General features: G+C 41.9%; 1 protein-coding gene across 1 annotated transcript in view; it reads right to left on the reverse strand.

Annotated features, from left to right (window-relative positions):
• The window catches only part of LOC126965401 (serine/threonine-protein kinase SMG1-like), a 44,744-nt gene extending 32,848 nt beyond the window's left edge, over nucleotides 1-11,896 (reverse strand). The window contains exons 1-2 of the mRNA XM_050809004.1: nucleotides 11,839-11,896; nucleotides 6,227-6,354 (exon numbers count right to left, since the gene is read on the reverse strand). Of these exons, the coding sequence (XP_050664961.1) occupies nucleotides 6,227-6,354; nucleotides 11,839-11,883 (173 nt within the window). The 5' untranslated portion in view covers nucleotides 11,884-11,896. The remainder of the gene's footprint in view (nucleotides 1-6,226; nucleotides 6,355-11,838) is intronic.
• Between the last annotated feature and the right edge of the window lie 10,828 nt (nucleotides 11,897-22,724).

Below are 22,724 nucleotides of genomic sequence, written 5' to 3' on the forward strand. Positions count from 1 at the left end.
GCAGCATTTCTTCGACCCTACTGGAGTTGCCCTGGTTCGATAGCTTTGGTGCAGGGAAGCTAAAAGAGGGACCCTCCTGAGCGGGAGAGAAAATATCGCGCCTATCTGAGCCCTGCGATAATGGTGTAGCAGGTCTCAGTAATGGTTTGCTGGGATCGCTGGTTACGTAATTAGAAATCATATTCCTAACTTCCTGGTAAAAATCTTTCGTCCGCTGGTAATGGTTTTCCGCGAAGTAGCGATGGTTAGGGTCTTCAAACTCAGCACAAAGCCTAGTATGGTTGGTCTGGAATTCACTCCAGTACGAGTCTAAAGCGTTGAGACGTTTTTCAATATAGGCGGGTGTCTTTCGTTCTGGCCCGTCCTTCTTGAAATTAACACACTGCGTGTTAATCGCGGACATAATCTGGTTTTGGGTGGTTAATAGAGCCTCCATGGTTACGGGTCAAAAGAGAGTGGTAAAGAGTGGTGAGTGATAAAAAGGAAAGATCTTACTTGAAGACTGGTACGTGGTGACCTGGTGTGTCCTCAGCAGTCTCCCCGTTGGTAGTCGCTGGTAGTATCGCCGATCTGGTGAACTGGTTACACTCCACACACAAGCACTTTGGTCAACACTAATTTGGTTCACTACACACGCGACGAATTTTGGTTAAAATGGTTAACTAATGGTACTGGTTAATAGAACGATGGATCACAATGTTTTTGTGTCCTCGAAATGGTTAAAAAAATTCTGGTCACTGGTTAACAAAAGGCCGAAGGACCACAATGTCCTTGGAATGGTTAAAAAAAAAAAATTTGTCACTGGTTAACAAAAGGCCGAAGGACCACAATGTCCTTGGAATGGTTAAAAAAAAAAAAAAAATTTGTCACTGGTTAACAAAAGGCCGAAGGACCACAATGTCCTTGGAATGGTTAAAAAAAAAATTTGTCACTGGTTAACAAAAGGCCGAAGGACCACAATGTACGGTGGTTTGGTTCCGTACAGAGTAAAACACAAGTTAGGCTCAAATGGTATATTGAAACCTTAACTTATGCTATATGGTAAAATGGTAAAATGTTGGTATGGTAATGAGCACGCGAATCGATCGGCGGCTTGTCGCGAACTGGTTACAATATTACTTAGGAAATAACGCGAGGCGACGTAAACGCTGATACGCGAAACGTGATGTACAGTCGACATGCTGTTGACCGTACAATAACCAACTTTATTTTTTTTTTCGAGAGGGATTTTGAGCACATAGGATTACATTAGTTGCCTCCGCAGGGAGGTTGTTGAATAACTTTGGCGCCGCAGCTGAAAAATGTTTTTTGCGAATCCAGACGTTCGCAGTGGAACCAAACATCTTTGTTTTCTTCGCCTAAGGTGACTCTGAACTTGCTCAAGTGGAAAGTCATCAATATATTTTGCCATATATATTGCTAATTGCCATACATATAATTTTCTTGGAGTTAGTACTTTACTCAGTTTAAATAACTCTTCCGTTGGAAACCTGCGATTCTTTTTTAAGATAATTTTGAGGTTAAGTTTTTGAGCCTTATTAAGTTTGTCTAATATAGATGAGCCACATGAACCCCACGCTATAATGCCATACAAGATTAACGACTGAGTTAAGGAAGTGTACACTCTTAATAATAGGTCAGTACTCAAAATATTTCTTAAGTTGTTGTATATATAGCTCAAGTTTCCAACTTTCTTTGTCAGCATTTCTACGTGCATATCCCATCTAAGATGTTGATCAACTATAATACCAAGATAAGTGGTGCTTTGGGTGCATGATAATGTTTTGCAGTTTATACAGTCAGACTTGTTGAGACAGAAATGGACTTGAATTTTTGGAGTCTCAGTTGGAAGACCGGCTGTAGTAGGGGAGAAGCACATAAATACAGTTTTTTCTTCGTTTAGCGTTAACAAATTATTGTCATACCAGTCCTTAGCCAGACGAAGGCCACATTCCGCTTTTTGGATGGCATTATCCCATGTCGAGGCTGTGAATAACAAAACAGTATCATCGGCAAAACATAATGACTTAGAGTCTGTCTGTCTGTCCGTCAGTAAAGAACAGAAGTCGTTAAGATAAATATTAAACAAAATTGGGCCTAGCACGCTTCCCTGAGGGACACCAAATACAATTTCTGGTCCATTTTCACCGCTAACTTGATTTCCGATCCGTACAAATTGTTTTCGATTCTTAAGATAACTAGCAAACCATTTTAATGCATTTCCCATGAATCCGTATAACTCCAATTTTTTTAACAATAACTGATGTGAAATGGTGTCAAAAGCTTTAGCTAGATCAATGAATACGGCAACTGTTTTGTTTTTGCTTTCATGATTCAAGACTATCTGTTTTGTAAAATCAGCAATAGCATCACTGGTTCCTATTCCCTCTCTAAATCCGTATTGATTATTATGCAAGACATCGGAGGTGTACGCGTTTATTCTAATTTTCATAATTTTTTCAACTATTTTTGAAGTAATAGGCAAAAGTGAAATAGGACGGTAATTTGACATAACGTTAACTGGCCCTTTTTTATGTAATGGCATAATTATGGCAGTTTTTAATGTCTGTGGAAATATTCCTGATTTAAAGCTTAAATTAATCATGGTTGAGAGAGGAAAAGCAATTTCATTAAACAGTAATTTTAAGATTTTAGAAGTAATGCCGTCGTGCCCACAAGATTCTGTATTTTTAAGTGTTTTTATGCATTTGCTAACCTCGGCTGGGTTTGTAGGTTTTAAATAAAAAGTTTTGTCTATACGGGGAAGACTAATTTTGCTACATAGGGCTTTCTCTGTAGCTCTTACTTTATCTAAATGCTTTTGAGCAAGGTCATGTCCTATTGAACAGTAAAATCCGTTAAGAGCGTTTATTATTGTATTTGCCTCTGAAGAAAAATTTACAACTTTATTATTTATTAACATTTCTTTTATAGTACACTTTTGTTTATTCTTTCGATTAGAAGCTTCATTCAAAATTTTCCATATATTTTTAGAATCCCCTGAATATTCAGAAATTTTTATCCTATAGTATTTTTCTCTAGTATCTTTTATTATTCGGTTACATATATTTCTATATTTTAAGTAATTAGATTTAGTGATAGGATCATTAGAATATTTCTTAAATAATCTGTAAAGTTTGTTTCTTTTTTGTATACACTTGAGAAGCCCGTCCGTAATCCAAGGTTTTAATTTAACTCTAGAGTGAGGAATGCTTTTAACTGAAGTATTATTTCCAATATGTGTACCTATAATGTCATGAAATAATTGAAAGGCTTTGTCAACCTCTGTTTCACTACAGATTTCATCCCATGATTGACTACTTATATCTTTGAGGAGCTGTTCATAGTCAATACATCATTTTTGAAAAGGAGGTTTTCGTTCTTCGATATAAGAGAATTTATCTTTTGCGTACACACTACAAAGAGTTACATAGTGGTCGGTAATATCAGCTTTTAACACAGCAAATTTAGCAGCTTTGTTATTTTTTAGTCTATACATGCAATGATCAATGCAACTATTGTCCCTAGTCGGTGCGTCTATGCCAACTTCTATATTATGAAGGGCTAATAGTGCTAAGTAATCATTTGCTTGGGGATGTATATTACCAGTAATGTTGATATTTGTATCACCCATAAAAATGATGTTTTTCGAACGACCTACCTGCTTAAATTTATGATCCAGGGAGTCTAGAAAGATTTCAATATTAGCGCAAGAAGGCGATCTGTATAGGGCAATTAAAGTGAGCTCATTATTTAAGTCGAGCTGTAAGCAGTTAGCCCCAAAAACCTCCAGTTCTGTACAGCTAAAAGCAATACTATCCTTAATGAAAATAACAACCCCATCATTTTGAACGGGATTTATCTTAGTATGCAATGAGATATAACCAGGTAAAGTGTGATTGGAATTATGATGCTTGATCCTACATTCAGTGAGAATTAATATGTCAAAACTTATTCCAAGAAGTTCCAGAGAAACCAGGAGTTGGTTAAAATTTTTGTGAATACTTCTTATATTCAATGAAATTATTTTAAATGAATTTTTCACATTAATATATTCACTACATATAGTAAAGTTATCTGTACTAATGCAAAGGTCCGAATTCTGGTAATCATCTAGTTCAGTAGAAAATTGTTGGATAGTATTGAATTTTAAAATTAAAAGTATGCCATAATTTTAAGTGTGACAACCCTAGTATGATAAAAGTAACAAGATGGTTTATTGATGCACATGCCATGTTATAATAATAATATAATATTATCAGTAAAACACTGTTGCACGAGTGATACTGTGTGAACGCACTTAAACTAATAAAATATAGTATGATAGGTATTTTGAAAAGTTCCAAAACGCAGAAATTACTAATTAATAACACTCGTATTACTAGTCATATGATTTGGTTAATTTGATCTTCCGATTTAATTATAATAGATGGTGATTTCTCCTGTTTTTTTACATAGATTTTATTGTTCGAAAACCAACAATACCTGTAGTTATATTTTTTTGCGGCTTGTTAACTCAATGCGAGGAGACGCTTTGCCGAGGGAGTTAAATGCTCAGAAATATAAAAGGCCTGTGAATTTAAGTTTAGATTTAAGTAGTCTGTCTGTCTATTTTTAGCCTAGTGCTTTGATCCTTACATTTTTTATTGAATTCCTTTGTTAAGCGCAACAATTCATTTCTTCTGAGATTACTTTTGAAGATAACAACAATCGGGCGCACTTTCCCAGGCATTGATTTCCCAGTTCTGAAGAAGGTTTGATATTCAGAAAGATCAAAGTTCATTCCCATCACATTACAAATTTTTTCAATAATTGATGATAAATTCTCATTTTCGTCTCTGGAATTCCTCTTATTTCAATATTACAGGATCTCCCTCTCATCTCGAGATCTTCCAACTTGGCATCCACGTGTGTGAATTTATTCCTAATGGCTCTGTTCTCCTCTAAAAGTTGATCACGGTGCTGCTCCAAATCTTTAATATCTTTCCTCATCGCCGTCACCGTGCCAAGTATCGCATCATATTGTCCACTTAAGTAGTTGATGGAGTCTTCAATTTTCGATGTTTTCTCGGTAAGAGTTTTATAATGGTCCTCTAACTTACAACTGACTTCTTTTAAAATTTCTTTCTTAAGCGGTCGAAACTGTTTTTTATATAATCTTGTAGCTTCATTAAGTCCGAAGCGCTCGAAGAAGTTGGTGGCGAGGATGCGTGTGCCGGCGCTGCTGGCTGTCTCACAGGGGTGTTTGTGTTGTCGGTGCGTCTTTCGCCCGCTCTGCATTGAGGACATTTCCACAAAGCTTTATGCGCCTTTGATTCCTTTGCAAAGTTTTCTGGAGTAATTCTTAAGTATTGGAAGTGATAATGATTATCGCACACCGTACAAGATTTAAGCTCGCTGGATTTAAGCGGCTTCTCACATGCAGAGCAAGATTTAGACATTTTATAGTATTTTTAACTTAACTTGTGTCCACAGTGGAGACAACAACAAATTTAGAGCAGTATATGAGATTGATGCTATTGCTAAGACAATTTGAGCAGGCGTTATAAATTTTAAATTAGCTAGGTAATTTAGAACATGTAAGTGTTGAGGGTAGATTGATATTAATATTTGTACAAAAATTGTACACTCACTATTTTTAAGATTTACTGCTTTGTATTTCACTGCCTGATAACCAAATATGCACTTTTCACTGATTATGCTATCTATTTAAGGTCACAGAAAAATATACTGAAATAAGTATGTATATAAACACTTGTTGCAATATTCATAAATTAAATTAGTTTCACCGTAATTGGACACGACTATTTAAGTTGATGTACCGAGGGTAATTGACGATAAATACACAAATAAAATTTGAAAAAAAATTTTTAACGGCGCGGGAACTGATGAACTAATTTGAGATAGAGAGAATTTAAGATTTGCTCTTGCTAATCTAAGATTAGATTCTCGAATCAATTTCCTAATATGCAAACATTGAGGTTGAGCAGGCTATCAACTGTAGAGTAGATCCTGTAGATGAAGCCGAAACCTGAGAGTTGAACAAAGCATCCAATATTTTATGACGAAACGTCACTTCAACGGCTAGCTCGGTTGGGAGAGTACTCGCCCGGAACGCCAGAGTGTTTGAATCCCGCATCGTTCATAAAATGTTATTTTCAAATTTTATTTGTATATTATATTATTGTGGCTCCTGAGAGCTGATTGAGTCGGTATCGCGCCCCACCTCTGTCGCGCGGCCTGCAGCAGTCCATGCGCCTTGGTGCGACCGGCCTGCAGCCGCTCGAGGGCCGCGCTCAGCTCGCGAGCTCGACGCGCCAACTGCCCGCTCCACTCTTGGTTACTGTTCAGTATCTGTCACGTCAAATTATTTATTTATTCATTTCAAGGAATAAAACAGCTATTTACACAATCGCACAAACGTCTCCATTCTCCAAAAGCTTGGCATAAAACAACGCCTTTAGGTATTAGTATAGAGTCGCATTCTTAAGTTCTTCAGACACGTCTCCCGGCGCGAGAGTGGGTCCATTGAGCGTCTTGTCGTGCAGGGCAAAGTGGAGGGCACCAAAGAACGACAAAAATCGCCCATACGATGGACCGAATAAATTAAGTCTGCTGTGAGCGGTCCATTAAACGAATGTACCAGACTGTCGGCCAGCATGGAAAAAAACCGAATGCTCGTGAGGCGAATCACATCTGCCTCAAAAGATTTCACTTCATAGTGACCACAACCACACTGTCAAGAATGTAACGACAAAGAAGAAAAGAAAAAAATAAAGATACAATAAACAACTCAGAGCTCATTACATATATTCACTAATAATCAATATAAGTAATAAAAAGGAAAATTATAAAGAATAAACATGTAATATAATCTAAAACTAAACACACTTAATATTTACAGGTTAGTCAACGAATTCAAAAATCATTTCATGATACATTGTTTCATTGCGTTAACAGTTATTTAAAAAAAAACTATTTTTTTTTTATTATAGGTGGAGTTCTCCCGCAAGATATAACGATTGCTTCGCTAATTAGTAAATGATTGAGGTGCATACAATAAATGGCTATGGCGTCACAACGCCACGCAGTAAACGAAGTTCTCAATTAAATTTTCGAAAGAAGATCAGAACAATCAACCTTATTATGAGCTAATTTGAAGAAGAAAGCAATGTCGAAATCATACGTCGTTTCTCAAGGGGTAGTAAATGTTGCTTTTTACAATGATGCTCATATAACTTTGAATTGTATCTGTCGTTAGTACGGTAGCATAAAAAGTGTAAGAAGTTTTTTTTTCTTTAATATTTTCTATACGTATGAAGCATATAGGGGATTCCAGATTTGAGATGCATATTCTAAGTGACCACGAACAAAGGTGCAGTACAATATCTTCAGTGTCTTGACGATGATAATAACGCAAGCTTCTTATTTTTATTTTTATTTATTTATATAAGGAACAAACAGTTTCATACAACTATCTTAATAACTATGAGTTAATATTAACCTTTAGTTCCCTGTGTTATATACAGGTTATGGCGCATTTATATACATAAAGTTTTTACGTGTAAGAAGGTGAAATTTTATAAAGTATATAAAATATGTTTAGATACTATAATATCTTATAGGAAAGTATGTTACTTATTTAAATTTATTACTTTTGTTTTTGATTTTAAGGTATCTTTTTAATTTATTTATGGAGTTACAAAATATATCAATATGATTAAAGGAGTTATTATAAAGCCGACAGGCACGTCTTATGAAACTATTGTGGGTAAAACAAGTTCTACTAATCGGAATTGAGAATAAAGGTTTTTCTCTACTGTTGCGTTCACACATACGAGGTATCCTAAATGTAATCTTCTGTAATAACGCAGGGGCGTCAATAACATAACTTATGATTTTATATAATATGGTTATATCGAATTTGTCACGACGGTATGATAGAGATTCTATTTTATGTTTGTCTAATGATAATTGGTAATTAATGAATTCATCATGTCCAGTTCTAAATTCTAGAGCCTTAATAAACTTTTTTTGAATTCTTTCTAAACGATCAACGTGAATTTGATAAAAAGGTTTCCAAACTACACATGCAAATTCCAAGTGGCTTCGTACAAAACTATTAAATAAAATTTTATAAGTTAAAGGATCCTTAAATGGTTTTCCAGCGCGTAAAATGAAACCAAGTTGTTTATATCCTTTATTTACGATTTTATCAATATGATTAACATATGTGAGTTTCGAGTCTAAAATTACGCCTAGATCCCTAACTTCAGTGACTCTTGTGAGTTCTTTACCACGAAGATTATAATTGTAAAATATTGGATTGCGTTTTCTTGTAAATGTAATAATATGACATTTTTCTGTATTTATAAATAAATTAATGTTTGTGCAATTAATTTCAAAAGTATTTATATCACTTTGTAGTGCAATGCAATCATCTATAGTACGTATTACTTTATATATTTTGGTATCATCTGCATATAATATTGAGTTAGATTTCTTTAGAATCTCAGAAATATTGTTAATATACAAAATAAATAATAGAGGGCCCAAATGCGATCCTTGTGGAACACCAGAACTTATTGATTTAAAATCAGAAACGAAACCACTAGTTACAATAGCCTGACTCCTTCTAGTTATGTATGACTTTATCCATCTAAAAAGATCACCATGTATACCGAGTTGCCAGAGCTTCATCAATAGAGTATCATGACAAATTTTGTCAAATGCTTTGGCAAAATCGGTATACACAGCATCCACCTGGTATCCCTTGTCCATAGCATCTAACAAAAATTCATTAAACACCAAAAGATTACTATCAACACTTCTACCTTTAAAGAATCCATGTTGATTTGGGCAAATATGTTGACGGACAGCTACAGATAATTGGTTCGTTACTATTTTTTCAAATATTTTTCCAAATTGACATAATTTAGATATTGGCCTATACTTTTCTATATCCATGCTAACAGAACCTTTCGGTACAGGGGTTATATACACTTGTTTCCAAAGGTTCGGCATACATCCTTCATCAATAGACTGCTTATATATTAAGAAAATAGGAAGTGCTAATGATCTAGCACAATTTTGTATAAATAATGGATGAATGCCATCTGGACCGGCTCCTTTATTAGTATTAACTGATTGAAGATATTTTAGAACCATATCCATACTTAAACTGACTGTACTAATTTCTACTATTGCTGAGGGATTTATTTCATTGTCATTATAGTGGCGTGGATGATCTTTAGGCTTTTCAAAGACTGATTGAAAGTGTTCATTAAACATGTTACAAATTTCTTTACCATCTGAGGACGTCGATCCTTTATATTGCATAGTTTGTGGCAGACCCTGATTAGCTAAAATAGATTTAATATAAGACCAAAAAAAGTTTGGATATTTCTTGATATTTTTTTCAGAAAATTCATTATAACAGTTATAACATTCCATTTCTAGTTTGCGAGCTCTTCTTCTTAATAGGGAGTAACTACTATAGTCAAGGGGATTACCATATAGTTTCCATTTTTTGTGTACTTTTCTTTTCTCATTTAACATTTTTTTTAAGGCATTACTGTGCCATATGGGCATTGAGTTAGAAATACAGTTCTTACGATAAGGAATGAATTTAGAAATTAAATTATTAATTATATTATAAAATTTTAAGACACAGTTTTCTACATCTAATGATTTAAAAAGCGCAAACCAGTCAGTAGCTAATAATTCTTGATTAATTTCATTGTACTTACCCAAATGAAAATTGTGTATGTAACTAGATTTAGCTTTAAAAGGAAAAAGATAATTTAATGTGAGTTCTATATACAGGGATCTGTGATGTACATCTTCATTAGTGAGCGGGTGTTCACATTCCTGAACAGTACAATTTGTGTTACATAATACCAAATCAAGTAATCGGTTGTTAATATTTTTTATTCTATTATATTGTTGCAAATTAGAAAAAGCAAGGAATTCAGAGAAACATTGTATAACTTGGTTACCACTGGGCATTAGTAACAGATTATTACTTTGTAAATCGTGCCACTGTGCATTAGATAAATTAAAATCGCCGGTTACTAAAAACAAATCGTGTGGTCTTTCTATAATTATTTTACCAGTAATTTCAGTAAACGAAATCATAGTGTCTTTATAAGAAGGTCCTTGAGGGATATAGATGCAGGCTATATTTACATAACGTGTCGGCCCACTTTGCGTATCATGTAAAGGAATCGAGATCCACACACAGTTACAAGTAGCAGCTGGCGGGACCGGCCAGTCTCGCTGCACTGGCTGTAAGTCGGCGCGTACGGCTACTGCCACGCCACCACCGCGGGCCGCACCGCTCGCCTCCCACGACCTGTCGCTACGGTAAACATAATACCTACGATCGAAATACTCACCGCTATGAAAGTCAGCTGTTAGCCAGGTTTCAGTTATCAAAATTATGTCATAACTATTTATTGATACTTCAGAAATGAATTCATTTGATTTTGTTCTTAAACCCCTAACGTTCTGGTAGTAAATTTGAAATGATTGTTGAGTCAACATTTTATTAGCCTAAATTTAATTAAATTAAATAAACACCCAACCAATATTTGTGTATATTTATCAATTCAATCAATTCTTATAATAAAGCCAAGTCTATGAAAGGCTATTGAATTAATATATTAGTCGAATAAAAGCATCGATTCAAGTAAAACACCAAGGTCTCGTATTGACTACTATTCTGCACTTTTTCACATTTCAACTGGTATTTGAATATTATAGGATGCCGCTTTTCATTACATTTCGATGGGTTTAGGTTAGGTGTAAGTTATGATCATCACAATAATTTTGCAATCGATGTAGCTCTTCTTGTAGTGCTATTGCATCCCCTAGTAACGATACCTTGGTGTAGATTTTGATATCGTTAGCAAAGCACAATATTTTGGCAGTACGTAAGCAAGTATCGGCATCATATAAAAATATTGCGAACAATAGAGGGCCAAGCAAGGAACCCTAAGGAACGTCACTCGATATGGGGACCCACCCTGAGATATAATTACTGACAAAAACTGCTTGAGTATGATTATGAATATAGGAGGAAAACCATTTACAAAAATCATCGCTGATACTATTATTAGAGTGCTTATAGAGAAGGATGTCATGACGTATTCGGTCGAATGCCTTACAGAGATCGTTGTAAATTATATCAGTTTGGACTCCATGCTGCAGTGTTTCAGTTAAATAATTGTTAAGAAGTGCAAAATTAGAGACGGACGAGCGACCTCTAAGAAAACCGTGCTGGCTGGGGCTGAAAGCTTGCTATAGTGCAGAATAAACCTGACCATAAATAATTTTCTCAAAAACTTAAGACATAATACAAAGCTTTAATATTGGACGGTAATTTGATATATTAGTCTTTGCCGCCTTTTTATGCACTGGAGTAATACAGGCCATTTTCCATGCTTCATCTGGCATTACAAATATCGCATAGAGAGATTTATTGAATAAAATTGTAATGGGTACACATATGGAACCAAAATATATCACTAAAAATATTTCGGGTAGATGATCTGGTCTTCAATCTGCGGGAAACAATAGCCAGTGAATACCTTATAATTATTGAGAAATATATATTAAATCATATTTGTATATTTTTTTCGTATGGCGGTACATACTAAATGTATAAGAGCATAGCGTGCGAGCTTCCTGTGACCGTACCTCAGCGTGCAGGTGTGCGTGCGCCAGTGCCCTCAGTCGGTGCATGCGCGCGGCGGCCCGCGCCCGCTCCAGCGCCCGCACGCACACGGCGGCGCGGTCGGCGCGCGCGGCTCGCACACACCTAGATAGACCGCGTACCTCAGCGTGCAGGTGTGCGTGCGCCAGTGCCCTCAGTCGGTGCATGCGCGCGGCGGCCCGCGCCCGCTCCAGCGCCCGCACGCACACGGCGGCGCGGTCGGCGCGCGCGGCTCGCACACACCTAGATAGACCGCGTACCTCAGCGTGCAGGTGTGCGTGCGCCAGTGCCCTCAGTCGGTGCATGCGCGCGGCGGCCCGCGCCCGCTCCAGCGCCCGCACGCACACGGCGGCGCGGTCGGCGCGCGCGGCTCGCACACACCTAGATAGACCGCGTACCTCAGCGTGCAGGTGTGCGTGCGCCAGTGCCCTCAGTCGGTGCATGCGCGCGGCGGCCCGCGCCCGCTCCAGCGCCCGCACGCACACGGCGGCGCGGTCGGCGCGCGCGCGGCTCGCACACACCTAGATAGACCGCGTACCTCAGCGTGCAGGTGTGCGTGCGCCAGTGCCCTCAGTCGGTGCATGCGCGCGGCGGCCCGCGCCCGCTCCAGCGCCCGCACGCACACGGCGGCGCGGTCGGCGCGCGCGCGGCTCGCACACACCTAGATAGACCGCGTACCTCAGCGTGCAGGTGTGCGTGCGCCAGTGCCCTCAGTCGGTGCATGCGCGCGGCGGCCCGCGCCCGCTCCAGCGCCCGCACGCACACGGCGGCGCGGTCGGCGCGCGCGGCTCGCACACACCTAGATAGACCGCGTACCTCAGCGTGCAGGTGTGCGTGCGCCAGTGCCCTCAGTCGGTGCATGCGCGCGGCGGCCCGCGCCCGCTCCAGCGCCCGCACGCACACGGCGGCGCGGTCGGCGCGCGCGCGGCTCGCACACACCTAGATAGACCGCGTACCTCAGCGTGCAGGTGTGCGTGCGCCAGTGCCCTCAGTCGGTGCATGCGCGCGGCGGCCCGCGCCCGCTCCAGCGCCCGCACGCACACGGCGGCGCGGTCGGCGCGCGCGGCTCGCACACACCTAGATAGACCGCGTACCTCAGCGTGCAGGTGTGCGTGCGCCAGTGCCCTCAGTCGGTGCATGCGCGCGGCGGCCCGCGCCCGCTCCAGCGCCCGCACGCACACGGCGGCGCGGTCGGCGCGCGCGGCTCGCACACACCTAGATAGACCGCGTACCTCAGCGTGCAGGTGTGCGTGCGCCAGTGCCCTCAGTCGGTGCATGCGCGCGGCGGCCCGCGCCCGCTCCAGCGCCCGCACGCACACGGCGGCGCGGTCGGCGCGCGCGGCTCGCACACACCTAGATAGACCGCGTACCTCAGCGTGCAGGTGTGCGTGCGCCAGTGCCCTCAGTCGGTGCATGCGCGCGGCGGCCCGCGCCCGCTCCAGCGCCCGCACGCACACGGCGGCGCGGTCGGCGCGCGCGGCTCGCACACACCTAGATAGACCGCGTACCTCAGCGTGCAGGTGTGCGTGCGCCAGTGCCCTCAGTCGGTGCATGCGCGCGGCGGCCCGCGCCCGCTCCAGCGCCCGCACGCACACGGCGGCGCGGTCGGCGCGCGCGGCTCGCACACACCTAGATAGACCGCGTACCTCAGCGTGCAGGTGTGCGTGCGCCAGTGCCCTCAGTCGGTGCATGCGCGCGGCGGCCCGCGCCCGCTCCAGCGCCCGCACGCACACGGCGGCGCGGTCGGCGCGCGCGGCTCGCACACACCTAGATAGACCGCGTACCTCAGCGTGCAGGTGTGCGTGCGCCAGTGCCCTCAGTCGGTGCATGCGCGCGGCGGCCCGCGCCCGCTCCAGCGCCCGCACGCACACGGCGGCGCGGTCGGCGCGCGCGGCTCGCACACACCTAGATAGACCGCGTACCTCAGCGTGCAGGTGTGCGTGCGCCAGTGCCCTCAGTCGGTGCATGCGCGCGGCGGCCCGCGCCCGCTCCAGCGCCCGCACGCACACGGCGGCGCGGTCGGCGCGCGCGGCTCGCACACACCTAGATAGACCGCGTACCTCAGCGTGCAGGTGTGCGTGCGCCAGTGCCCTCAGTCGGTGCATGCGCGCGGCGGCCCGCGCCCGCTCCAGCGCCCGCACGCACACGGCGGCGCGGTCGGCGCGCGCGGCTCGCACACACCTAGATAGACCGCGTACCTCAGCGTGCAGGTGTGCGTGCGCCAGTGCCCTCAGTCGGTGCATGCGCGCGGCGGCCCGCGCCCGCTCCAGCGCCCGCACGCACACGGCGGCGCGGTCGGCGCGCGCGGCTCGCACACACCTAGATAGACCGCGTACCTCAGCGTGCAGGTGTGCGTGCGCCAGTGCCCTCAGTCGGTGCATGCGCGCGGCGGCCCGCGCCCGCTCCAGCGCCCGCACGCACACGGCGGCGCGGTCGGCGCGCGCGGCTCGCACACACCTAGATAGACCGCGTACCTCAGCGTGCAGGTGTGCGTGCGCCAGTGCCCTCAGTCGGTGCATGCGCGCGGCGGCCCGCGCCCGCTCCAGCGCCCGCACGCACACGGCGGCGCGGTCGGCGCGCGCGGCTCGCACACACCTAGATAGACCGCGTACCTCAGCGTGCAGGTGTGCGTGCGCCAGTGCCCTCAGTCGGTGCATGCGCGCGGCGGCCCGCGCCCGCTCCAGCGCCCGCACGCACACGGCGGCGCGGTCGGCGCGCGCGGCTCGCACACACCTAGATAGACCGCGTACCTCAGCGTGCAGGTGTGCGTGCGCCAGTGCCCTCAGTCGGTGCATGCGCGCGGCGGCCCGCGCCCGCTCCAGCGCCCGCACGCACACGGCGGCGCGGTCGGCGCGCGCGGCTCGCACACACCTAGATAGACCGCGTACCTCAGCGTGCAGGTGTGCGTGCGCCAGTGCCCTCAGTCGGTGCATGCGCGCGGCGGCCCGCGCCCGCTCCAGCGCCCGCACGCACACGGCGGCGCGGTCGGCGCGCGCGCGGCTCGCACACAGGCTGCCCGCCAGCGACGCCGCCCGCTCCACGGCCCGCTCCCCGCTCGCGCCCGCGCACACCTTCTCGCACAGCGACTCGAGCGACACGCTCCACGACGCACCTGTCACCACATTACATATACTCTATTAATACTTATGTAATAAGGGGTATTGAAACACGAACATGGGATGATAGTATCACATAAGTGTTTTAATACCTAATTATCAACAGTTGCATACAACACTTTATCTACACCAATAATATAAATCCTCTATAAATGATTCTGAAACTTACTAAAGCTTACTGCTAACATTAAAAAAGCCAGTCCTAGTAACCATTTCATCATCCAAACGAGTGTTGTAATGTTGTACTGAATTTCATTACAACACTCGTTTGGTGACAACATGATGTAATGGTTTCTAGGACATTGGGTGTTTTAATGTTGGCAATAAGCTAACTGTTTTAGAATCTTTAATAGAGGATTTAAGGCATGGGTGTAGATAAGATAGATAGCTATGACTAGTTATGGGCAAAATAATTTTTGTGTGTCAATATTATTATAATAATTATTGTGTGATCATTGAGACGTAGCGTGTCTCAATCGTCGTAACGGCAGCAAGCTGTCGTATGACTTCGAACGGTACTTATGACAGGATCTTGAAGTGTCTAGCTGAACCTGGCGTAACTTTTGCAGTCTGAAATCATCGCTCGTGGACTACGCCTCCGTGTGAACTAACCGATCTCCTTTTGTTCCACCTCCGCGTGAAGGTCGAGGCGTGCGCGCCGCAGCAGCAGACACAGCACGGATGCCAGAGCCTTGGAGTGCACGCCCAGCAGGCAGCGCGACACGTACTCCGCTATGAACCTGCCGTCAACCACCGACATACCGGGTTAGTCGCCACGACACATACAGAACTAAAACCTTCAGCTGACGAAAGACATCGCCCCCACACACTCAATCTTCATCATTCAAATACTTTGTAGTCCATTGAAATGTTACAATTTAATAACGTTATATTGCATTTTTTTAGAGGACACAATTTTATTTTTGGAATATGTGTGAGAGTCACTAGAAGCTTAACACCAAATCTGCGGAGTTGCCGCCCTTGTCCCCGACCGCCATCTTCGAAAAAGGGGTGCACCTATATATTAAAGATTTTTTTTTTCACTTTTTTGCTTATAGCCTCTTAATTTTAAATTATGAGGCAAAAGTTTTATGAAAATATTCGTAAGTAAAGTAATTTGCTACAAATTGTGTCTTTACACATTTTTTTGTAGGTCGCATAGTTTCCGAGATATCGCGAAAATGTGTTTCAATGTCCTAAAAATAAAATTGCGTTCTCTAAAAAATGTTACAGTTCGTGTAACATTTAATAGACTTAGGGCCGATTTTTCAATCCTCAGATAAATCATCAGATAACTATCGAGAGAATAAAATTAACTTACTATTTATCTAAAGATTAAAAGTTATGAATTTTTCAATCGCTTTTTATTCAAAGATTAGTTGTCTGTGGTATTGTCGAAGCAACTTCACACTTCATACGTGCAAGCGAGATGGACATATATATTATTTAACGCATAAGGCAGAGAAAGGATGCTTGTTTGACATTGGACATTAATCACAACAATTAATAACAACAAATTTATAATTCAGTCGTTTATTTGTTCAGTTTATTTCAATTTAAATTTGGTTTCGTGGTACTTACTTCTATGATATAGAGGTATCATTAAAAAAATACTACAAACCTTTGCGTTTCATATTTAATTTTATCCTCAATCAATGAGATTAAGTAGGCAACAGTATCTTTTTTTAGTCGAAATCTCCTCCAGAACTCATTATCATTCCAGATAATGTTGTGATCAGGTCTCACTCTCACAACTCTGGTTTTTCTGTCCGGAGGGTTTAGAAAGTTTAGGAAATGGATTTCTTCTTCAATCGCGAAGTCGTCATCCTTCTCAAAAATATCCATAATATTATAATTTCTACTATATTAGATAGTAATAACATAAATTACGTGTGTAGTCGTCAAAAGATGATAGTTATTAGATCATTAGATCTTTTGACATGAGCATATATAATACACTAATAACTAGAGAATGACTTATGACACGTCCTAATAATTATCCCACCGATAGCTCTTAAAGCTCCCGGCTCCCAAAGGGGCCGATTAATATAATCACCCGATATAGTCTTAATTCGTTCGATAACTTCTATCTGCCTGTTGAAAAATTCGAAATTGCACTATCTGTCGAATTTCTCTTATCTAGTCGTTTAACTGAAGATAGAAAAATCGGCCCTTAGGTAATGCTTTCGGACACTATTTATGGGATATTTACTACAATTTGAGGTAGTTCATTGTTCCAAACGTGGTCTTGGGTGAAACATTGAAATATGGGAATTTCAAAAATCCTCAAAATCATGGTTACAGTCACGACTGGCCGGGTCCACACAACAAATGCCGGCGGGAGAAAGTTGGTGTACGAAAGAGAAAGGGTGTGTGTAGGGAGGCGAATGGAAGAGAAGGCACAACTTTGGTTCAATTTCAACAAGGCATTATAAGGCGCTAAAAGTATTAATATGTCGTTTTGCAGAACATCACGAATTCGATCATATTGTCAGATGATGGTATTTAACATAACGTCCCTGTTTCGCACTTAATTGTAGGTGATCACTCACCCCAAAAACATTCATAAAGCTGTTCAGCGCCTTGAATTTACTTAAAATTGGTCGTGCGGAAAATAAAATATATATACCCGGAATATAGTCGACATGGGAAAGTGCATCTGCAGATTGTAACAACCGACTCGGTGTTTGATACGACAGCCATTCGTACAGTTAAAGTCTTATTCAAGATATCTTCACAATTAAGTAGACAATAATTGATGGTATTTTTAGATGGTTGTCACCTACCTTCGAACCGGCTTGCAGAGTGCAGCATCGTCGTACAGCACAGTGGGCCCGGTGCCGCGGAAAGCACAACTGAGCTGGGCGCACATTGCAAACACTTCCCCCACAGTCTGAATACGACGGACCAGGAATATGTCTTCTAGTACGCCGCGAAGAGCGGGACTTTGCATCGCTGCCTGAAATGATTTAGTAACAATAGCGTGTACAGTGTCCGCTTTAATGTTAATGGAAGACAAGAAATGAAAGCAAAAGTTGCATCTCCAATCTCGTTTTTTTTCAGATAGGAGACGACGGAGGAGACTTGATAAATAGATTAAAATCGGAATTTTTCTCTGTATTGGTAACATTGTAATCGATACAGGCATATTAGTTATCAAAGTTTAACATTTTACCAACTATAAGTTTAAAATATATCTTTGGTAAGCGATTTATTATGAATAAGACGGTTTATATTTTATAATGTACATCTAATAGTAATTTGTCCAAAAAATAAACAAATTAAGCATATTTTGTTTTCATTGGGCTCCCGCGACGAAGTTGGTCCAAGTACCGGCGAGTCTTATTTACGTATTTACAGAAAACTAGAAAAAAAATTTTTTGATATAATGTAATCTTTTCAATGACATACATATGTCTCTACCCCTTCTGCATTAATAGCAGCTTTGGTCCCAAACATCTAAAATCTTAATAATTATTAATAGCTCATAATAAAAAAACCTTTTCAGATATTATGTGATAATTTCTATACCTTTTTACCTCAATGAACAGAATCAGGGCTGACGTAACAAGCTTTCGGCAAATATTTTCTTGCCGTCAATCGGAAATGAACAAAATGGGACCTAAATGTGCGTGCAAACTTTGCTAAGCCAATATTGTGCCAATATTAGGGCTTTAGTCGTTCAACAAACATCAATATATGTTTTGTTATTTCTCTATCAAATACCTCTACGTTTTCTCTAGTTTAATTACGAAAGGATGTTTTACAAGTGGGAGGCTCCTTTACACCGGGTGCCAGCTAGATTATGGGTACCACAACGGCGACTATTTCTGCCGTGAAGCAGTATGTGTATTACTGTGTTTCAGTCTGAAGGGCGCCGTAGCCGTAGTGAAATTACTGGGATTACTACAAATAAGACTTGACATCTTATGACTCAAGGTGACGAGCGCAGTTGAAGCGCCGCTCAGAATTTTTGAGTTTTTCAAGATTCCTGAGCGGCACTGCATTGTAATGGGCAGGGCGTATAAATTACCATCAGCTGAACGTCCCGCTCGTCTCATCCCACATTTTTATAAAAAACAGTAAGTTTAAAAAGTACTTAATTTCCATTTAACTTCAATCGAATCAAAGAGTATGTTTATTTCACTGTTCGTTCAAACCAAACAGGATTAGTGAATTGACTAAGCGGATTGTATCAACTTCGGACCGGTCGGACTCAAACTTCTATACATTAATCCGTAATCGCTTTAATCGTTCTATATAACCGGTGGATTAATCGTCAACTTTTAACGAACATAAGCGGCTCGATATAACACAGAGCAGTACTTTTCATTAAAACATCAAAAACATACAGTAGTACATTTTATCTCTTTTTTAGTTTTAATAATCATGTTATTTACTTTTTATCTTAATTCTGATTGACACACTTTTTTTTTACACAAATTATCTTGCCCCAAGTTAAGCATCTATAGCCTGTATTATGGGTTACAAGACAATGATATATTTAATACACTTAAATATACAAAATTCATATAAACACGCATAAATACATTTAAACATCCATGACTCGGAAACAAACATCCATATGTTTGCACCTACCGGGATTCGAACACGGTACCACTAGCTCATTAGGCTAGTTCACTAAAGACTAGGCTTTCTGGGTTATCTTTATATATACCAATCTGGACATATGGGATCCACCTTGTGGGGACTGCGTCTCACTGGAACTTTTAAATAGTTCCAGAGATTTCAAAACAAAATACTGCGGATAATAACCAATGCCCCTTGGTTCATACCTAACTAACTACTACATAACGACCTACAAATGCTACAAAAAACGCCTATAACAGCACCCAAATACCCTTGAAACTAATGAATAACTAACAACGAATTGCGGCAAAAATTCCCTCAGGATTTGATCCATATATTATACTATTTTACCAGTGCGAGGCTCCTTTGCACAGGATGCCAGCTAGATTATCCACAACGGCGCCTATTTCTGCCGTGAAGCAGTAATGTGTAAGCATTACTGTGTTTCGGTCTGAAGGGCGCCATAGCTAGTGAAATTACTGGGCAAATGAGACTTAATATCTTATGTCTCAAGGTGACGAGCGCAGTTGTAGTGCCGCTCAGAATTTTTAGGGTTTTTCAAGAATCCTGAGTGGTACTGCATTGAAATGGGGAGCGCGTATCAGTTACCATCAGCTGAACATCCTGCTCGTCTTGTCCCTTATAAAAAAACTAAACTTTAAAATAATTTAAATGAAGAGGATGTGACCTCTGTCACAAACCGTGCATGTCAATACAAGTAATGATTATCCAAACTTGAACTCACGGACATATGTAGCGCATCATTAACGTGATCGATCTTCCTCCAGGCGGCCGGTATGGGCGAGTTGAGATGGTCCGCTAGCTCGCGAGCCCTCAGCTCAACGGCCGCAAACAGTCCGTTAAAGCCCATCAGCAGCATCCTGCCACCTGATTGGGCCTCGCCCTCGTTCGGTGGGGAAAGGAGAGCTTCGTATCTGGCGCGCAGAGCTGCCGCCCACAGGGGAGCACCGCTGGCAGGGGACTGCAACGTTAAGGTTACATATAAGACAATATTTTCATACTCAAGATGAATTAATGTTATTTCCCTATAATAAATAACTTTATTTTCCCAATATTTTTAGGTATTGTTTGAAATGTCATTTAACCTATTTGCCTATACTTTCAACACATTTTACAACTACTTAAAATTTGTTTTCATCCTACTTTTAATGTTAAAAAAAAACAAAACTAAATGAAACTAAGCATAATTTTTTATATTATTGTACATTGAATGGCTATTAATGTGTCGGAATTTTTTTTCAATAAAGTGTAATTTTAATGTTTTCATCATGACTAAATTTGAGATATTTACCTCCATTTCCATTACCAAGTATCTGAAATGCACCTCCAACTGTGCGAGTATCTCGTTCAATGGTGCCGGAGAGTTCAAAATGACAGCATTCAACTCATTGATGATTTGCAGCGTGGAGGGATCTTCCGAGTGCACCTTCTTCAGGGCTTCAGGTAGTATAATGGTGCTGAAATTGTAATTCAATTGCACCAGATCAGCCAGCAACAAGTTCGCGTTCCTCACACATTCAACAGCAACGGGCATCGAAGCGTCTTCAACCGCCGCCGATTGCAGCGGCAAGAGTGAGAGTAACTCGACAGTCTGCATGGACAAAGCGCTCATGTCGTCCAGGAACCATCCCCCCTCTCTGGATGTCAGATCCACAAGACAATCACCCGCACTCTGAGCTCCATTCTCCAACATTAAATACCGCCTGTTCAAATTGCACAGCATTCCAATTGAGACACTTTCCAGCGCAGCTGCAGCACCTTCTTCGGCCCGGACCCAATTGCTTATATTAGTTTTCACGTCTTTGTAAGATTCTTGGGCTTTTGTAATAGCATCAGGCCCACCTTCTAGTTGCAGCCGGTCCAAGCACTTATTGACCAGGGTGTTGGAATCACCGTTCAATTGCTGAAGGCGGTAATTGTAGGCGATGACTTGTTGTGGATCCGCGCTACTCTCAGCGTTCACGAGCGCCGTGACTTGATTAGCAACCTCGCGGCAGACCTCGGGTGATTTACTTTCTAATGCCTTCGCGAGGTATTCACGGAACAACACTATGCGATGGTATTCTGTTTGGCTCCGAGGATAATATTGTGATACGGCTACATACTGCGACAGTAGCTCAATACAAGAACGAAGGAGTACATTCGTTTGCTGCATGCACTGATTTAATTCAGCTTCGGCTTGTTCGCATTGTGTCAACATAGTTCCTTGGCCCGCGTTGGTTAGAAATTCTTTTATATGTTCAAAAATAGGCAATTGTTCGTCTTCGTTGGGGCCACTATACTCTTGTACCCATGCCATTAATTGAGGACCGTTAAGCACTTCATTGGTTGAGGCAAAGTTTTCTATTTGGGTGTCAAAGTCGTTCAGGATTTTAACTAAAGCTTTCATGGAGTCTTCGACCGCGTTTTTCGCTTGCTTGTAGGAGGCATACTTCTGAGATATAGCGTGTAATGGATGGTTACTCAGGTTACTTCCGTATGCCTCGATTTCTTTGATCAGAACCATTTGTTGGTGACACAGCTGTAACTTGGATTGAATAGCATTCAGTTCTTCATTCTCTTCGAGCCACTTGTCTGCGCACTTCTTTACTTCGGGTAATAATGTCAAAAGTTGTTCGCTGAAACAGTATAACTTATTATAATTATATAAAATAGCAATTGCATTTTCTTCTATTTAATTATTTGGGTTCTTATCCATTCATTCTAATGATTTGATTTATGATCCAATCCAAATTTGTATTCATCAGTGATGACCGCGATCGATTAGATTTGAAGGTCACTGGAAGGATTTGAATCACCGTGGGCGAGACCTCGAAGTTATGACGTCGATAAATAATAACAAACAACATAACATACAAGGACAATAGGTTCAGACAGTAAAAGCAACCGACGTAAGACAATACCGCCGAAAATAACTTGCCCCGATAACACCGAGTATGTATTACGAAATATTGACAAACAGTCTATCACAGACAACTGAGCACACGCTCGTAAATACTCACACATTATACAAAGATCTAAAAATATATAGACAGCGAAAATAATAAAGGCAGCAGTTATATAGGGTAATGATTCTGACGCCCCTCGAATTAAAAGTAGTAGCATTAAAAAACTATTAGATTGACATGTTTTTCTTTGGTTGTTAAGGTCGGGTTTTCTTTCGAAAAACAAAGTTGCAACGGATGAAATCAAACCACGGAACTGTGTAGTGTAACGTAAGATGGTTTTAATTAGACCCCTTAGTAATTATTTACCCCGAACCGATACGAGGGACCTTCAAG

The sequence above is a fragment of the Leptidea sinapis genome, chromosome 1, assembly GCF_905404315.1.
Source record: "Leptidea sinapis chromosome 1, ilLepSina1.1, whole genome shotgun sequence".
Classification (NCBI taxonomy): Eukaryota; Metazoa; Arthropoda; class Insecta; order Lepidoptera; family Pieridae; genus Leptidea; species Leptidea sinapis.